Source organism: Cucumis sativus, chromosome 5 (assembly GCF_000004075.3).
Source record: "Cucumis sativus cultivar 9930 chromosome 5, Cucumber_9930_V3, whole genome shotgun sequence".
Taxonomy (NCBI): Eukaryota; Viridiplantae; Streptophyta; class Magnoliopsida; order Cucurbitales; family Cucurbitaceae; genus Cucumis; species Cucumis sativus.
Window position 1 is genome coordinate 28,092,469 of NC_026659.2, and position 17,674 is coordinate 28,110,142.

Sequence of the window (17,674 nt, forward strand, 5' to 3'; positions counted from 1 at the left end):
CTTTAGTTTTTCTTCCAACATTTTCTCTCTCATCTTTTTCTACTTTTCTTAAGTATATTATTAAATTTTATATCTCTGGAGTCTTGGTAGAAGTTATTTATTTTTGCGGTAGGGGTGATTTCTCTTTTTTGCCCATTCTGTTTTCTTGGTTCTCTTTCTTTTTTTATACAATGGTAACTGAAACATTCAAAGCCTTGCTTTCGGCTTCCCTAGCTAGCCACAGTGATGTATTATATGCAAATGGCAGTCAGTTTCCTTTGGACACTGAGAAAAGGCAAATGCAAATGGCAACTGCACGGTACACCTTACAGGACAGTTTTTGATGCTTTTGCAGGTAATTTGTATTAGTTGTGTTATGTCTGGAAGTGATTTTATATTATTATAGTTGTACTAGATGTTCTATCCTTGGGACGCAGAGAAAAGGCAAATGCAAATGAAGAGTACACACTGTCCTGGATGATACTTTGCAGGTAATTTGTATTAGTTGTTATGTCTGGAAGCGATTTTATATTATCATAGTTTGTTGTTAGTTGTTATAAGTAATTCTGAAGTCTGACAATGATTATTTAGAGTGAAATCTGGGCAGGTTTGTTGGAGACAAACCGTCTGACATACATGATTTATGTTCTTTGTAGTTCTGTGCTCATTGCCTATGTGAGTATAGTCTACTTTCTTGTCCTCACAATCTTTTCCCAACCTTTTCATGTCTTTCATATTTTGAACTGCATTCATGGTTTTCGTATAACTATAATAGACGCTCTTATTCTTTTACTGTGAAACCACTTTTAGTTATCTATTTGCAATATGCTGTATGTTCTATTAGACAGCTACTTGTAGGAGTATAGATGATGAAATAAACAGATTTATTTTGTTAGACGAAATCTAGTTGAGGAATTTGACGTTTTTCTTCCTTTATGTAAAATCCTAATATTAGAAAACTAAGCAAAAGCAGAAATAGTTTGCAGAGCTGTAGCTTAGGAATTATTTTCCTCAATTTGACTTGATGTTTGACGCAGGTATATGGATGGGTGATGGATATATTGCTTTTGAGTGATTTTTCACTTTTGTATTCATTTCTCTTTACCATTACGGGATCTGTCTTATAACCTTTCTCATGATTTTCTACGTGAATTGCAATTGTTGTATAATATTTTATCATATTAGAAAGATATGAGGTGATTAAAGAAAAATTGATTGTCCGGAAATCAATTTTTCTTATTACACCTCATGTCAATGCCCAAATTCCATAACCATTTGGTTATTGTTATCTTAAAATTTTGAAAATTGAGTCTATAAACACTCATTCTACTAGAATTATATCATATTCTTTAGTTTGATATCTTGTATATTATTATTTTGGTACATTTCTTTTGTCTTATTTGCACCAAATACCACGTTTCTTTGTTTGTTTGCATGTGGTGCTTTCAAGGTATTTTTCCTTTACCTCTGTTGACAAAAAAATATTTTGTGTACTTCTTCTTGGTACATTTTCCTTTTCTTCTCATCATTTGCTACTTTATTTTAAAGTAGATTATGAAATTTTATTTATTTATTTTTGGTGGATGAATTTTTGTTTTTGTTTTTGTTTTTGTTTTGTTTTTTTTTGTTTTTTTTTTTTTGCCATTTATGATCTCTTGTTGGTTCTTTTTCTTTTTTGATGTTAGTTTTTTTAGTTTTGGATTTGAATTGATATTTACTCCTTTTGAATGTGGTCTTTTATGAGAAGGTAAAAAAATTTATGTTACTTTTTAATGCCATTCATTGTAATTTTATTTTTGGTATCTTTTTTTTTTACTTCACTTGTGTAATTTATTTTTCTTGGATGGTGAAATTTTTTTCACCATTTAGCTGTGTTTAGTTTCTTTTTATGTTACATTCTTATTTTGTTTGCTTTCTCTAGTTTTATTTTGTTTTTTTTTTCAATTATTTGTAATTTGTTTTACCATTTTTATAATATTATTTTCTTTAGGTCTATTATTATCAGATATATATTTTGGGGTCATGGTAGATTTTTTCATTAAGGATATTTTTTTAAATTGCAAAATAAATTGAAATATTTAGTCTATTGTAAAATTTTGAATTCTATCAACGATAAAAATGATAGACATTTATCACTGTCTATTATTGTTTATTATTGATAGAATCTAAAATTTTGCTATATGTTGTAAATATTTTGTCAAATTTGTCATTTTTGACATTTTCACTTTTCTTTCTGCTTTTCTCTCAAGTGAAATATTAGATTTGGTACTTTTTCTTTTACTCATTTGGTACATTTCTTGTTGAACCAAGGTATAATTTGTTCTTCTTTGATGGTTCAAAATAATCACTCTACGTTTGACTTTGGTTCTTTTATTATCTGGCACAACTTTTATATATAGTTATTTTCTTTGGTAAATTTATTATATTATTAGATATATTAATTTGTTAGTTTTGTGTACTATCCAAGGCAGTAAAGAAGTGCACAATGAGAACTCCTTTCTATTTTCTAATTCACTTTTACAAATATTAGTTTTAGTAGTTTTTGATTTTACTCCTTTGGTCACATATTTCTTTTCTTTTGGAATGGATGTGTAATTTTATTTTTGTTGGATGGTTTAAAATATTTAGGTTCTTGTCATTCTTCTAGTTTTAATTTTGAATAATTATAATTTGTGACAATTTTTAGAATAATGACTAAGTGTATAGTAATTAGAGGTTTAAGAATAACTTGGGTAATCCGACAACTTGGATTATTCAATTCATATTATATGGGTTGGGTTGGGTTAGGTTAAAATATGGATTGGATTGGGTTGGGTTGAAAAAAATGAATTTTTTTTAGTTGTGTTTAGTCTCGGACAGGTTGAAAAATTTGATCCAAACCAACCCAAATTAATACAAAATATATATATATATATAAATAAATATTCCTCTCCTCACTCTCAATCCTCCTTTGCGCGTCGCATCCCTTTTACTCTCACATCTCCTACGTCTTCGACATCTCCTTCGTCTCTGACTTTCCTTCATCCCTGACTCTCCTTGTCCTACTTATCCCGCGCATTCTTTATATTATCACATCTCCTCCGTCTTCGACATCTTCATTTCTAACTCTCCTCTATCTTTGATCTTCACAGTTCATCTCGTTAGATCTCAGATCTCATATACTTGCAGTTCGACGTCATGTTCTTCTTTGTCAATCTCTTCAGCTTCTGAATAACCGCGACAATCCAATTTATATTTTATGGGTTGGTTTAGAAACTTGATTTAACCCAAATAACATAAAAGTATGGGTTTGGTTGAGATGTTTCTCAACCCAACCTTACTACACCCTTAACAGCAACTTTTTTAAAAATTGCAGATATAGCAAAATTCTTTAGTGATAAACTTCTATCGCTCATAGATTATTATGGTCTATCATGATAGATTTTGACAGATTTTGCTTTATTTGTAAATTTTTTAAAATGTTGCTATATATTTAATTATTTTAAATTTAATTACTATATTTGCAACTATTCTTTTATTTTGTGTGGTTCTTCTATTATTTGGTACACTTTATATATTATTATTTTCTTTGGTTTTATTATATTATGAGATATATTCTGTTAATTTTGTGCAAAATACTCGACACATATTTTACTTGCTATATGTTTCTTTTCTTTGATTCTTCCATTTATCTTTTAATTCTCTTTTGAATATTTATTTTCTTGAAAATCTTGGATTGTATTTTGTGGATTTTTTTTCTTAACGTGCACTTTCATCTTTTGAGGTCAAATGTTTAATCTATATCATTTGATTTATGTATCGTGGTCTTATTTAAGAACCGAAGAGTTCACTACATGCCAAAAATGAAAGAATTAGAGTTAAAAATATTATTAGTAAATACTTTATTGATTCGTTTGGTTTTCACATTTGAGTGGACGGTTATTAAGGTTGTTGGCTATGCATGGAAGTTTGTTAAATATGTATTTGAATTTAATATGCTAAATATGATTGTATACGGTAAATTTGAAATTTGTAATAACTGAATAAAGAAACTAATTTTATTGATATTAAATTATACTAATTTTGTTAATCTTATGAAGAAATTAAGAAGTATTATTTGAAGAATAAATAAACTATTTCTAATACATTTATTTCACTCTATTTACTTCCAATTTATATACAATTAACTTTATAGTTCATGAAAATATTTAAAACAAAAAATTGAATTCTATTAGTATTATATATATGTATATAGGAAGAAAATTTCCAAAAATAACAAATTTTATAAAATGTTTATAATTTATAGTAAAAATTTTAAATTTTATCCAGATAACTAATGATACTAAAATTTTGCTTAAATATTTTAATTTATTTTGTTATTTTTAAAAAGTTCTTATATATAAACGGTCAGAAGTTGTAAATGAAACACAATTTGATCCAACACTCCAATAAATTTTTTGTGAGTAATAATGTATGAGATTCATGACTGTCCTTTTGATTACAATTTTCAATTAAGCTAAAGATTGTTAATATTTGTAAAGTTAAAAGTTTGAGTTATTGCAAATAAATAATTTTACAACTTACCTCATATAGTACGATGTAAATTGAAGGATCTACTCTTTACAGTTAAGAGGCGAGAGGCACAATTGAAAATTACCAAACAATCCATCAAGTTTTAAATTTGCGTTTTATGGGTTTTTTCAAAATAAAAAAAAATATTGACAAAATATTTATATTTTATTGAATAAAACTTTTTTTTCAATGAAACGTAAATGTTTGGTCAAATTTTCTAATTCTTAAATAACATCTTTCTAAACTACATATCTCAATTAATATGTAAATGGATTAGATTTGTGAATCTTATTCTTTAAGTCTTATCATAAATTTTGACCAATGAAATTTCACGTCATCGCACCAAAATTGTAACGATTATAATTTGATTGAATTTGAGTAATAAGTTTTTTAACTCAATTTAAGTCCCTGATGAAAAATTAGGCCAACACAAGGGGCTTAAGCCCACTAAGAAAACGGACTCGAGTCCAAGCTCAAGCTCAAGTCCAACAGGCAAATGATCCCAAACTCAATCCCAACAAGTAAATGAGGTCAAGTTCAAATCCAACAACCAAATGGACCCAAACCCACCTAAAGTCCATGAAATTTCTCTATTTGACATTTGTCGTTCATTTAAGGGGTTGGGGGAAGAATTGAAGCTATAAAGCTGTGAATAATTGAAAATTCAAACTGCAAGCTCTCAAGATGTGCAAGTTCGATTGAAGACTTTGAAGATTCTGAGTCTCAAATAGACTTGCAACTACAATATCTTAAAGACCTAAGTTTTTAACTTGTATTCGAGAGAAAACATCAAATGAGTAAATATTAGAGATTCTATTTACAATATTCATCAATATACAAAGTTTAATTTCGAGAAATACGTTTCTTCGAAATCTCGTGTGAACACCCAGAAATTTCAAATATAAGAACTAACATTAGTTTATGCTCCTCAACTAATAATTGTAATAAGTATTTTTTTTTTTATCAACTTAAACCCTATAATACATTTGTAATAATTAAAATAATGAATTTTGGGTTTACTAATAATTTAAAAAATTATTACATGTTTTATTAACCTTCAAATATTATAAAATAGCAGGAGCTATTTTGTGATATTAGTTGAAGTATATATAAGTTAAAATTGAATAAAAAACTAAATGAAATCGAAAAATGGAGTTTGACTCGATTTAAATAAAATTTAAAATTGAACTAATTCGATTCGATATTGTTTCACATTCGAAAACCAAATTTGAAACGAACCAAGTCGAACCGATTTTAACTACTATATACATATACACACACTTATTTTATACTTATATATTTAACAAACTAGTAAAATCAAATTAAAAACCAAACAACTTTTAATTTAAAGAACAAAATTGGACAGAATCAAAATATATATTTTTTAATTGAAAAATACCAAAATCGAATTTGAAGTGAACGGAATTGCATAAATACGATTCGATATTATTTGGTTGGATCTTCAAATCGAACTAAACCGAACCGATTCCATGTAGTCATATATGAGTAATAATAGTTAAAAGAAGATAAAATGGGAAGAATATGAAAAGAAAAATATAAGGAAGCCCTAAAACCACACTTTTTGAAAATTGGTCCACGAGGCCCAACAAAACTTCAACTTCACACACGAACCGAAAAAGAAACTCAAGGAGGATATTGTGCGCGTCACAAGCACGCAACGATTTGAACACGGTCTCATACCATTCAACTTTCCAAACAATCTCCGTCGCCAATTTCTCTCTAGAATTTTCTTCTTCAGCCTCCGTGAACAGCGTCGAATCTCCAAACCCTAATTTCTAAATGCAATTCCGATCCACAAATTCTCCTGCTACCTCGATCTCCTCTTTGGGGGCTTTTATTCTCTAATCTTTGATGTCTCGCTTCGTGGCAGGACTTTGAGTTCTCCTCCCTTCATCTCCGCCATGGAGGGCTCTGCGGTTGAGGATCTCGGAGCACCGGAGTCATGGGAGGTCGCTGATTTGGACGAAGCCATGAGTCGATTGATGCTCCCTTCTTCGTCTCCTAAGAAGAATTCCAAATCCTTGGATGTTGCTGATGCCGCTGCTGCCTATCATTTTTCAACCGCTTCATTTCCTTCCCTTTCTGGTTCAGCTTCTTCTGCTCTCGATAGGGTTTCCGAGGATGCTATCAATCAGGTTGATCAGTTCCTTCGTGAGGCTTTGCATAACCCTCGGAGCGTCTATCAAGTAAGTTGTTTATTTAGCTTTCCTTTACTGTAGATGGTCAATGGTGTGGTTGGTTTCAGGAGTTCTCTAATGTTATGTTCTGTAGAGGGCGGAGATAGTTAAAAGTTGCTAGCTACGGCCTTCTAGAAGTGGCTGGTTGCTTCCTGGATTTGTATAGGCTTTTAGTTTGTTCTAGTCTTTCGAATGCCTCATTTGGATCAATGGTATTAGAAATTTAGAAGTATTATGGCCAAAAACTACTCGGTGGATTTCAAGAAGCTGTGGTATATGTTTGGACCAGTATCGTGAAGCTATGTGACATGATATGCTTTTAGGTAATCCAAGACAAAGGTTGGATGGTTGTTAGACAATATTGGGAAGATGTGTGGACTGGTGGAAGGTTTAGGGACTTGGGGCGGTGTGGCTTTGAATAAATAACGGAAAGTAGGAGAAAACGATAGATTAAAAGATTTGTGAAGATATCGAAGGAAAAGTTTAAAGTTCAATCGAATTATATGGAAAACGAAATACTAGATTAAGTAGAAACAATTGATTTTTGTGTGTTTGAAACCATCTATGGGCCTATGGAAAAGAGAAGGGTCAGCGTTGACTGGAAATGGCCTAGAAGTAATATGGTATCAGAGAGAATCTATGGGTAGGTGGCTTCATTGAGTTGGAAGTATCTTCTGTGCTTGGAGGTCCTTGCAAAATGTCGAGGGATTGTTTTGTGGGGACATTTTCTATGAAGGCACCTGATTTGATTTGGAGTAGGTGTTTCTGGAATCATTCCTTGGGGCGGGGGATGACTATCATCCCCTTGGCCCTTAGGTTTTTTTTATGAGGTTTTTTCTGTCTTAATAATATTTCTTGTTTCTCATCAAGAAGATATAAATAGAGTCATATCTTTTCACCCTACCAAGGAAAATTGTTTCTCAAAAAAAGAAAACTATCACCATCTAAAAGCATTAGGAATTAAATTTACTGTAGTCAAGAAGTTGCTCAGTTACTGGAAAGCATTTTTTACCTGTTTTGACACTGAAGCTTCATTAAACCAAAAGAAAAAAAGGAGACAACCTATTGGCAGAAAGGTCTTTACAATGATGTATTGATGCCTAAAAATTTTTTTTTTTTTGGTCTAACATGATTCTGACTAGTACCATAACTTCAAGTGCTTAATTATTATCATAAACTTTCTATATTGTTGAAAACATGGTGCTAATTATCTACTCCCTTCAACTGATATTTAATCGTTATCATTGCTTTAGTTTTGCGCATGGAGCAAGATGTTGAAAAGTTTATCCGTGATCCTGCTCGACAGCAACTAGAGTTTCAGCAGCTGCCTACTTCATATTTACGGTTAGCTGCGCATCGGGTTGCCCAACATTACTCGCTGCAATCCATGGTTCTATTGGATAATAGTTTACCTGATGGGTCTGGTTCCAAAATTATTGTTCGCAAGACCTCTGAATGTCGTCTTCCAACTATCCGCCTTGCAGATATTCCTGTAAATCTACCAGCAGAAGAAAATAGTAGCATGAAGGTTGCTATTAAACAGAGGCCACAGAAGCGGTCCCAACTAGCAAGAGATGGAAATGCAAATTCGTCAAAATCGAGTGGTTCCAAAAGTGTGGAAGAGAGGAAAGAGGAGTATAATAAAGCTCGTGCTCGAATATTTAACTCCAGCAGCAATTCAGGTAGTCATGCAGGTGGGAAAGTAGATACTGATCCTAGACCACAGGATAATTATCGTGGTTCTTTGAGTGCTGCAAAGGTTGAGGAGAAGATGATTCCTGGAGTTCCTGATACAAATTTTAGTAGGGGTTTGATTGACTGTTCCACGAGTAGCAGTAGAATAAGTAGAAGTAGGACTGACAAGGAGCTGCCTAGTAGGCAGTACAAACCAAATAGTAGGGTAGCCATTTTTAGAGATCGTGAGATTGACAGCAAGGACCCCGATTATGACAGGAGTTATGATAGGTATGAAATGCAATCCTTTTTTCACTTGGTTTGATCTTAATTTTTTGAAGTGTCTGCTTCTTGTGGTAAAAGTTGAATAAACAGGTTTGAAAAGCTCTGAAGCTTTTGTTTATTCTCTTTTGACCTCTTTGCCACCTTCTTTTTTGAGACAAATAATTTGAGCTAAATAGTAAAAACATTAACTGGCGTCAGTTTGGGTCCTCTGATTTTCTTGAAGATTAATCTCGTGGAAACATTTGTTAAATAACAAAGCTTATTATAAATCAAGAAAAAAGGTATTTTGAAGTCATGAACCACTGTAGATGATGAAGTAAAAAGGGGTGTTTATTGACAAGCGTGATTTTTTTAAAAATATAAATGTTACCTTCTAAGATGCATCCTGAATTTTATCATTGGGATAGAAATTTAGCCAAGTTTCTTGTTGTAAATTCACCTTCAGGTATATGCAGAGATTTGATCCTGGGTTTGGCTTCAGTGGCGGTCCATACCCTGTGCAGCCCATGTATGCTCCTGCAGTGAACTACAACACTGAATTTCCACAACTTGGCTCTGCTCATAGACAGGCTGTTTCAGAATGTCAGCAAAGACCACTCCCTCCTCCTCATGTACCTGGGCCATGGAATACCCAGTCATCTCCTGCAGGTTTGGGGTACGGTCATCGAGAAGCAATGATTAGGCCTTTTAATCCAAATGTTGATGCACATTCATCTTCTGGTGTGTATCTGCATTCCTCTCAGTATCCCGGTCAGCAAACTGGAATGCATTTTATTCATCCTCACGAACAAACTCATCAACCCTTTTCACAGGTTTGGACTTATAAGCTGTTTTATTAAATTTGTATTTTAAGCTTTTTGTACCAAGTTTGGGTGTAAACCCTTCTTTTCTTGGATATTTGTGCGGGGGATATTTTATCAAGAAGCTTTGGATGCTATCAACTCATAGAAAGTATCTAACTTTTCCATTGAATTGGAGTCATTGGACATATATATGTCTTTCACCTTTCTTGCAAAATGATCACAGTAAAAGGGGAGCTGTGTAAGTCAAAAAGAAAGGAAGAGAAAATGAGCGAGCAAAGTTTCCTAAACCAGAATGTGTTTCATTTTCATTCACGCATCATTGACCCTGCTCTAATTGTTTTGCAGCAGTACCAACAGCAACCAGATGCAAGTTTTGGATTAGCGCGGCCCCGGTGAGGGGCATGGGCCATGCCTGCTCCCTGCCATCTGGTAGTTGAGACATATCGTGGGGTTTTCAGTGAACATTTTTTTACTTGAAATGGCAGGGAGCAGGCATGAAGAACTGAGGTGGGCAAAGAAGAAGGATCTATATTTTCTGGGATTTGATATGCTTCTCCCCACCATCAGTTTCATTGGAGCTTCTTACATCTCTTATGGTTGATGAAGAAGCTCGATGGTTTGAAGTTTGTGTTAGTAGACTGAGCTGTTCAGGTTGCTCTTGATACTGATAATGACGAAAAGTTAAATTGAAGAATCTGCAACCTGCTCCTGCAAGATCTTGGACGAAGGTATGGGATATTTTAATGATTTTACATGAACTTGATAAAAACGTGATAAAATGAGATGTTAATAAGTAAGTTATTTTTGAACAAAGTAAATATAGTTTTAAGCATTAACATCGTGCTATCATAATGATAAAATGAGAACATTGTTTTGTGTCATCTAACTCCTATGGTACCCTTAATTGTTTGCAACTATTTTCTTCTTTTTTTTTTTGCACTTGGAAACACTTATTTAAACGCCAAGAAAAAACTCAATCCAAATACGCCCTTAATATCTTTTTTGGATTATCCTTCAGTTTGGCTTCTTGTCTTCCATGAAGTTTTGTTCCAGTTCTCAGTTTATTTTGTTTCATTTTCAGCGTATGGAAGGATATGGTTTTTCGTCACTGCAAAACTAGTGCTGTGCTTGTACAGATGTAGAAAATTTAGCCACATGAAATGTCATGTAAGAAACCTCGAATGACACAATCAAGTGAAGATCGAACTTGGGACAGATAATGTGGATCAAGAGAGATCTGTTGCTGGCGAGCGGCGAGCACCAGTCATTAACCTCATATTGTTGTCAACATCGATTCCACATCTTCAGCTATGAACTCTGCTAAATCCTGTAAGTGCACGAATTATAGTTTTGATTTCATTTCAATGACGCCACAACCGGGAAGATCCTTAATTAACAAAACACATGCCCATGCTCGGATATTTATTCTTTGTCAAGGTCAAATACCCGCCTGGTGAATGGAAATCATGTTTCATTGCCTGTTCACCTTTAGCAGTTGGAGCAAATCTCGGGATTGGCTACTCGCAGGATCGAGTGGCGGTTTCTTCACCCCTTGATCAAAACGCAGCTTCGGTTGGCATCGAGCTTTGATAATGGAGGGAAGGTGGTGAGGTTGCTCTTTGTGAATAATCATCAAGTTCATACTTATGAATGTAAGTTGCTGCATACAGCATCATACACACCATATCTTCAGCTTCTCGTACCTGAAGAATCTCGGTACTACTTCAACACCTTTCTATATTTGGTTTAGTATAGTATTAGAATGATTATATAATGGTGAAATCTTAATTATAGGTTTGAACATTGTTGTGGAGAGTTGAGACTGGAAAATTTCTTCTGATTTTTATAAAGATCATTGATAATATATTTAGTTAATTGCAAATATGGCAGTTTTAAAGGAAAAACTTTGGTTAAAATTGTCGAAGATAATTTATAATTACATTTAGTATATTAAATTAAATTATTTATTTCTTATTTGCACTTTATTTTGTTAGCCCATTTTCGTAATCAATCATTCATTTATATAAATTTATTGGAAAATTGCACTTGGAAATGGCGAATCCCAAATCATTAATGTTTATAGGAAATCATCTTAGTCTGACCAAAGACTATAGTTTATAACTTATAATTACATTTAGTATATTAAATGAAATTATTTCCTATCGACCTTTGGAAATATAATATTTAAGCAAGGATGAACTTTTCATTGTTTGTTATGTGCTTTATTGGCTCAAGTGTAAATAAGAAAGCATTCTCGTGTTGAAGAAACATTTCAAAAGTACCTTTAGAGATGATTAATAAAACAATTATAAATAAATAAACCTCAAAGTGATTGGTTGAGTTTTTATTTATTTGTTATTCAAGTAATGGGTTTTTAATGCAATATATGCATCCTTAATTTCTTCTGTTAATTCGACTCCATTGGTAAAAAATGTGGTACTAACGAGATTTTTTTTTTCTTTCAAGAATTGAGATCTTGAAAAATTGAGTTTAGAGAAGACCGGAGGATTATATTTTTACAATGCGAAAAATTGCTTCTAAAGTATTTTGTAATATATGTATATCAAGAGAAAAGGGAAGTTGTAAAAAAAAGTTGAAAAATTAGGTGTAATGTATTTTGTATTTTAGTGGTTTTGGTTTAAATATTTTGTCAACTTTTTTTTTTTTTTTTTTTTTGTAAAAACTTTGAAGAAGAAAAGTAGAATTCGAATTTTCTGTCCTGGCACGTTTTAACTCAAAAAAAACAACTGCAAAATAATATGTACTCTTTTCTTAGGACTCAAGCAGCAATCTATTGGCTATTGGCTATCAAAAACTATTTAAGCAGAAAATTATATGTATCTGAAGAGATAAAGAGATTTACCTAAAAACTATTTAAAACTATTTAAGCAGAAAATTAAGAGATCTCGAGCTCAAATTCTTACTATCGTTTGGAATTATAATTAAGAAAACAATTTACACGAAAATATATAAGAATTATAATCATAATTAAGAAAACAATTTACACGAAAATATATAAGAATTATAATCATACCAGTCTAGCGGGTTATATTTATATTTTTTTAAAAAATATTTGTTATATTATCAAATAATTACTGTTTATTATTATATTTACCCTTAAAAATTTAAAAAGTATTTGTAAAGTGTGTATATGAAACGAATTAAATAAAATGAAAAGGATTAAATGATATTTAAATACGCTCCTTTGACGAAAATAAAAAAAATAAAAATGCGTAAAGCTACCCTATAAATAGGGAAATCCGAATGGAGAAAGTGAGGTGTCAATTACATTTTCCGTGCTCTTTCTTCTTCGTCAGTTTCCCGCCCAAGTTTAGTCCATAGGGGAACCCTCTGGCCTCATACATAGAGATTCTTTTTCAATTTGAATTCCTTAAGTATATCTTTGATTTCCTTTTTCATGCATTTTCTCTCCATTTCTTCTCTGGCTGTGATCGTAATCGCTCCGGAAAATTTACCGTCTCCATCAATCGCGCCAAATTCCGTCCCTCGATTAATTTTGGTGTACGTTCGCTTTCCGATTCCGAAATCCTAATTTCTTTAGATTTAGTGTGCAATCGACGTTCTCGATCACCTAATGCCTTCATTGCTGCCAGGAGTTTAGAGTTTCGGTCCTTTGCTTTACCACGGAGGGCTCTGCAGCGGAAAACATCGAAGGTCCTGAGTCGTGGAAGGTCGCAGAGTTGGATGAGGCCGTGAGACAACGGAATTCCATATTAGAGGTATTAAATATTCTGCCGACGGTGCTTCTCTCTCAGATCATTCGGTTCCTGCTGAAGTGTTTGAAGATTCTATCAGTCAGGTTGATCGGTTCCTAGCGTAGCCTTTCGGAATCCTTAAGTAAGCGATTTATACTTTTCTGAACCATTCCTTTAGATTTTGTGTGCAATCGAAGTTCTCCATCACCTAGTGCCTCCATCGCTGCCAGGAGTTTAGATTTCGGTCCTTTGATTTACCATGGAGGGCTCTGCAGTGGAGGATATTGAAGGTCCTGAGTCATGGAAGGTGGCAGAGGATGAGGCCGTGAGACAATGGAATTTCATATGAGAGGCATTATATATTCTTTCGACGGTGCTTCTCTCTCAGATTGTTCGATTCCTGCTGAAATGTTTGAAGATTCTATCAGTCAGGTTGATCGGTTCCTAGCGAAGCCTTTCAGAATCCTCAAGTAAGCGATTTATCCTTTTCTGAACCATTCCACTTGGCATTTTGTTATTTGTGTGATATCCGATTGTTTAGGTGTGATTTCATGGAAGAATTTTCTAATAGCTATTTTGAGAGGTAGATAGAATAAAATTGCTTATGATATTATACGTTTTCTTTTCTTTTCCGTATTCACACACGTCTACTTTGATCGCACAGACCAGATCCTGTAGTCTACGTAGTTCTGATTGTATGGTAGGTTTTCTTTTCTTTTCAATAAGCATGTACGTGTATGTTGAGTTCTCAGAGGCAGTGTTCTAACTAGTTTTTCCATTTGATTTCTGTCAACAACTCCTTAATAATAGTTTTTTCTCTACAATGTTGATAGAATAAATTGCAGACTATATCGTAGGTTTTCTATCCTTTCCTATATGCATACATGTCTACATTAAGTTCACAGTGGTGGTGATCTAAGTAGTTTTTTCTATTGATTCGCTGAAGATGAATCTGCTAATAAGTTTTTTGGTAAAACGAAAATTGAATAAAACTGGTGACCAGATATCGTTAGTTATTCCTTCATGTTCTATATATGAACGTCTACATTGAGTTCATAGACGTGGTGTTCTCAGTAGTTTCTCCATATGTTTGACATTTTGATATGTCATGCTAATGCATTCGATGCTGATGCTATTCAGTTCTTTTCATTAGTATGTTATAGAGAATCCTTGCATTATCAACCATAGCTTGTTATTTACTAAGTACGTTTGCTGTTGTTGGTTTATTAGTGTTGTTGCTTGGTTAGTTAATTTGATGGAAAAGCCTTCGTAAATAGAGTCAAGCCTCTGTATACATTACTTTTAGTTAAATTATAAATTTAGTCCTTGAACTCTGACATTTGGATTTATTTAGTTAATGAACTTTTTAAAATATCATATCGATTTCTTTATATTCAAATTTCTGTCTAATAAGTCTTTAAACTTTAAACTTTTTTTGTTCAAGAAGTATAAAATTTTAAAAACTCAATTGATTTTTGAAATTTATGTTACTAGGAAACTCAAACTTTCAATTTTGTATCTAGTAGAATAGTGAATTTAAAAAAATAATAATAAAAGTTGTGACACTAAATAAAATTCACAAATTTAGAATTTAGTAAATTTGAAAACGTAGAGTTAACGTGTTTCTGCTGTGATGAACCATATGGTCCTCCAATAGAACTATATTGTCCTTCAACAGAGTTATTTGGCCTTATAGTACAGAGTTATTTGGCCTTATAGTGCAAAAGTTGATCCACTCCATGTTAGGGATATTTGCGAACTCCTCTCAGTATCCCCTTCAGCAATTTGGAATGCCTTTTATTTATCGTCGTAAGTTCATCAGCCCTTTCTCATGCATAACTCTCTTCATTCAACCTCATCTTTTGATATGAATGAACAGTAAAGTAGTAAAGCCTTCCTTCTGCAAAATTTATTTTTGCTCTCTCCCTTTAGATAATACATTCAACATTTCATTTACCGATCCCTTTTTATCCTGCCTATTTTCAGCATTGATCAGGTTTGTTTCATTAATTTATTTATTTCTTGTAGATCTTTTGCCTTCAGCTATTGGATTAACACTGAATTCAGTAGAAACCAATGACTTGTTACTTTTATGAACTTTATATTGATACTTGATTCCAATGGTTATTGCCTGTTCTAAGATGATCGTGAATGTCAATTAGATTGTAAACTGCGCCACCATTCCCTTTTGTGCCTATGACGTCGAAAGACTTATAGTAGCATCTGTCGTTGGGCATGTCTACTACGAAGGTATTTACTCTCGTTTCAACATATATTATGTCCATCTCCATTCTTCATTCTCCAAAAGAAATGGGCAATTTTTTTTAATAAAAAAAGTATAACATATATAACGATTTTGTTTATTTTTTAAAATTTCTTTCATCTCAATTAATACAGTTAATCAGCATAGTTATAACGTGGTCATTTGGCATGTAATTTTTTTAGGTCCATGGTTTCTTATGACACACATATTTGCTTGAGAGCATCGTTATGTATGAGTTCCTAAATATGTATTCCTCGCCACTACTTGATAATATGTATTTTCCATCACTATTTAAGTTTATGAGATGCTTTGCACATTCAAGCGTCAACATCCCAAGGTACGAATTCCTTTTACCACTCGTTCGGAGTTTATTGCATGGGTAATGTGTCATTGGTTTGTGTATACATACCTTCCTTTTCTTATGATTTAAAAGATTAGATTGCAAAATAAAAAAATTAGCGTAAATTAGGCCTTTCCACCCTATTTTGTAGAAAGGGTTATTTCTAAGTGCATTCATCATGAGCCAATAGAACTGTCTTAGGAAATTATATTTAAAGGTAAAACTTAAAAGTGGTATCTTCATTTTATTTTATTCTTTTCAAATTTCATGAACTTGATTTTTTTCCTACTCGTTATCTTTTTTATTATTTATTTCAAATTAGATTGTGCCGTGTGTAACCTTCAAAATTTATATTTGCAACCAATGATCATCTATGGTATCTCGACAACGATTTGATACTTTGCAGTAACTAAAATGCTTTCTTTTTCTTTTTTAAATACTTTTTCATTTATGCAAATTCTTATTGTTTTATGGGTGCACGTAGTTAAAATTTTTCAAAGTTTTCAATTTTGAAAATTAGTCTTTTGCGAAAAAATGAAATGTTACTACAGCTTTAAAATGGCTTTTGGTAAATTTTTAAAGTTTATTTTAAATCGCTTTTGTCAAAATAGTTTAAATAAAAATAACTATTTAAAAAAAAATCACTCGATTCAAATGAGACTTTGATTGTCATATGTAGTTCCCTTGTAGCCCAAAATTCGTTCCAAAACTTTTGTTTGGGTTGGTTTTGGAACTTTGATTTTAGATTTGTTAAAACTGTTCGATGAGCCTTTCTGTTATTATTTTAAAACTAAGTCCATAGACACTCTAATGCTGTTTCAAAAAATCAACTCAAAATTTAAAAACTAAAATTAGTAGTGTGTTAAACACTGATTTTGTTCAGAAATTTGATAAAAATTTAACTTTATAATGAAGGATACAAACAGAGAAAATAAGATTAATTTTTTAAAAATATGCTACCAAATTAGGCTTAATCATTTTAAAATTAATTGATTTTTGTTTTCTTCAGAGTGAATAAGAAGTTCTGAATCAAATACATTGGTTAGATATACTGTATTTTGTTTAATGTCAAATAAAATAAATTATTTAGTTTCAATTTAATAACGAATTTGTTTTTAAAATTGTGTATGATCACATTTAAAACTGCTAGGAAGTAAACAAAGATTGTGCCACTATCGCAATTTAGGGATTGTACCAGTAGTTGTTAGTTGGTAGTTGTTTGATGACTATCTTAATATATTATATTATAACTGTTTTAGTACCAACGAGAATTTAAATCTTTACCTTATGAGAAAAAGGGTACCTACTAATTACTTTTTAATTTATATTCTCCATTTCTGAAAATCAGCATGTTTTTCTTTTGTTAAAATAGATGTTTAATTTCTGTATTTTTAAAATACATTGTTTTAGTTCTCAATTTTTTACGAGTAAGTTTAAGAGATCTCTAAACAATTTTGTTTTATTATTTCGTATAGCTTTTTGACATTTTGAGTTACAAAACAAGTTTTAAGTAATCATTTTGGAGAGAAGAAATAATTTTTAAAAGATATTTTTCTAATTCAAAATAACAAAACAAAAAAAAGTATTGCAAGAGACCTTTGCACACAAGGACCTATGCCTAGGGGTAGGTGTTGCAATTGTTTCTATTTCTTTGTTCTTTTTAAAAAAAATTATAAAAAGATCCAACCACTGATGCTAGTTGGATGCTAGGTGGTAAAAAGGGATATCGGGGCTCCTAAAATGTCCATCGTCTAAAAAACATGAAAATTATGAGATATGTTTTGAAAATTTTGATGCTAGTTAGTTGCTAGGTGGTAAAAAAGGGATATCGGGGCTCCTAAAATGACCATAGTCTAAAAAACACA

General features: G+C 32.0%; 1 protein-coding gene and 2 long non-coding RNA genes across 6 annotated transcripts; all 3 read left to right on the top strand.

The window, feature by feature from the left end:
• Positions 1-236: 236 nt before the first annotated feature.
• LOC116404098 lies at positions 237-1,339 on the top strand. Of its 2 annotated transcripts, XR_004217027.1 has the most exons (3): positions 237-334; positions 417-470; positions 571-1,339. It is a non-coding gene; the product is annotated as an uncharacterized LOC116404098 (long non-coding RNA). The 2 variants fall into 2 exon arrangements; XR_004217026.1 differs by having other exon boundaries at positions 417-1,337.
• Positions 1,340-6,173: 4,834 nt separating this feature from the next.
• LOC101209648 (R3H domain-containing protein 2) lies at positions 6,174-11,406 on the top strand. The gene is made up of 6 exons (XM_031886311.1): positions 6,174-6,744; positions 7,982-8,693; positions 9,133-9,499; positions 9,836-10,218; positions 10,572-10,819; positions 10,928-11,406. The coding sequence occupies exons 1-4, from the start codon at positions 6,453-6,455 to the stop codon at positions 9,884-9,886; spliced, it is 1,422 nt and encodes a 473-aa protein (XP_031742171.1). The 5' UTR covers positions 6,174-6,452; the 3' UTR covers positions 9,887-10,218; positions 10,572-10,819; positions 10,928-11,406.
• A 1,251-nt stretch (positions 11,407-12,657) lies between these two features.
• Positions 12,658-16,056, top strand: LOC105435590. Of its 3 annotated transcripts, XR_969633.2 has the most exons (5): positions 12,668-13,012; positions 13,105-13,348; positions 13,437-13,676; positions 15,369-15,456; positions 15,652-16,056. It is a non-coding gene; the product is annotated as an uncharacterized LOC105435590 (long non-coding RNA). The 3 variants fall into 3 exon arrangements; XR_969634.2 differs by having other exon boundaries at positions 12,658-13,348; positions 15,348-15,456; XR_969632.2 differs by having other exon boundaries at positions 12,670-13,348.
• The last annotated feature ends 1,618 nt before the right edge of the window (positions 16,057-17,674 follow it).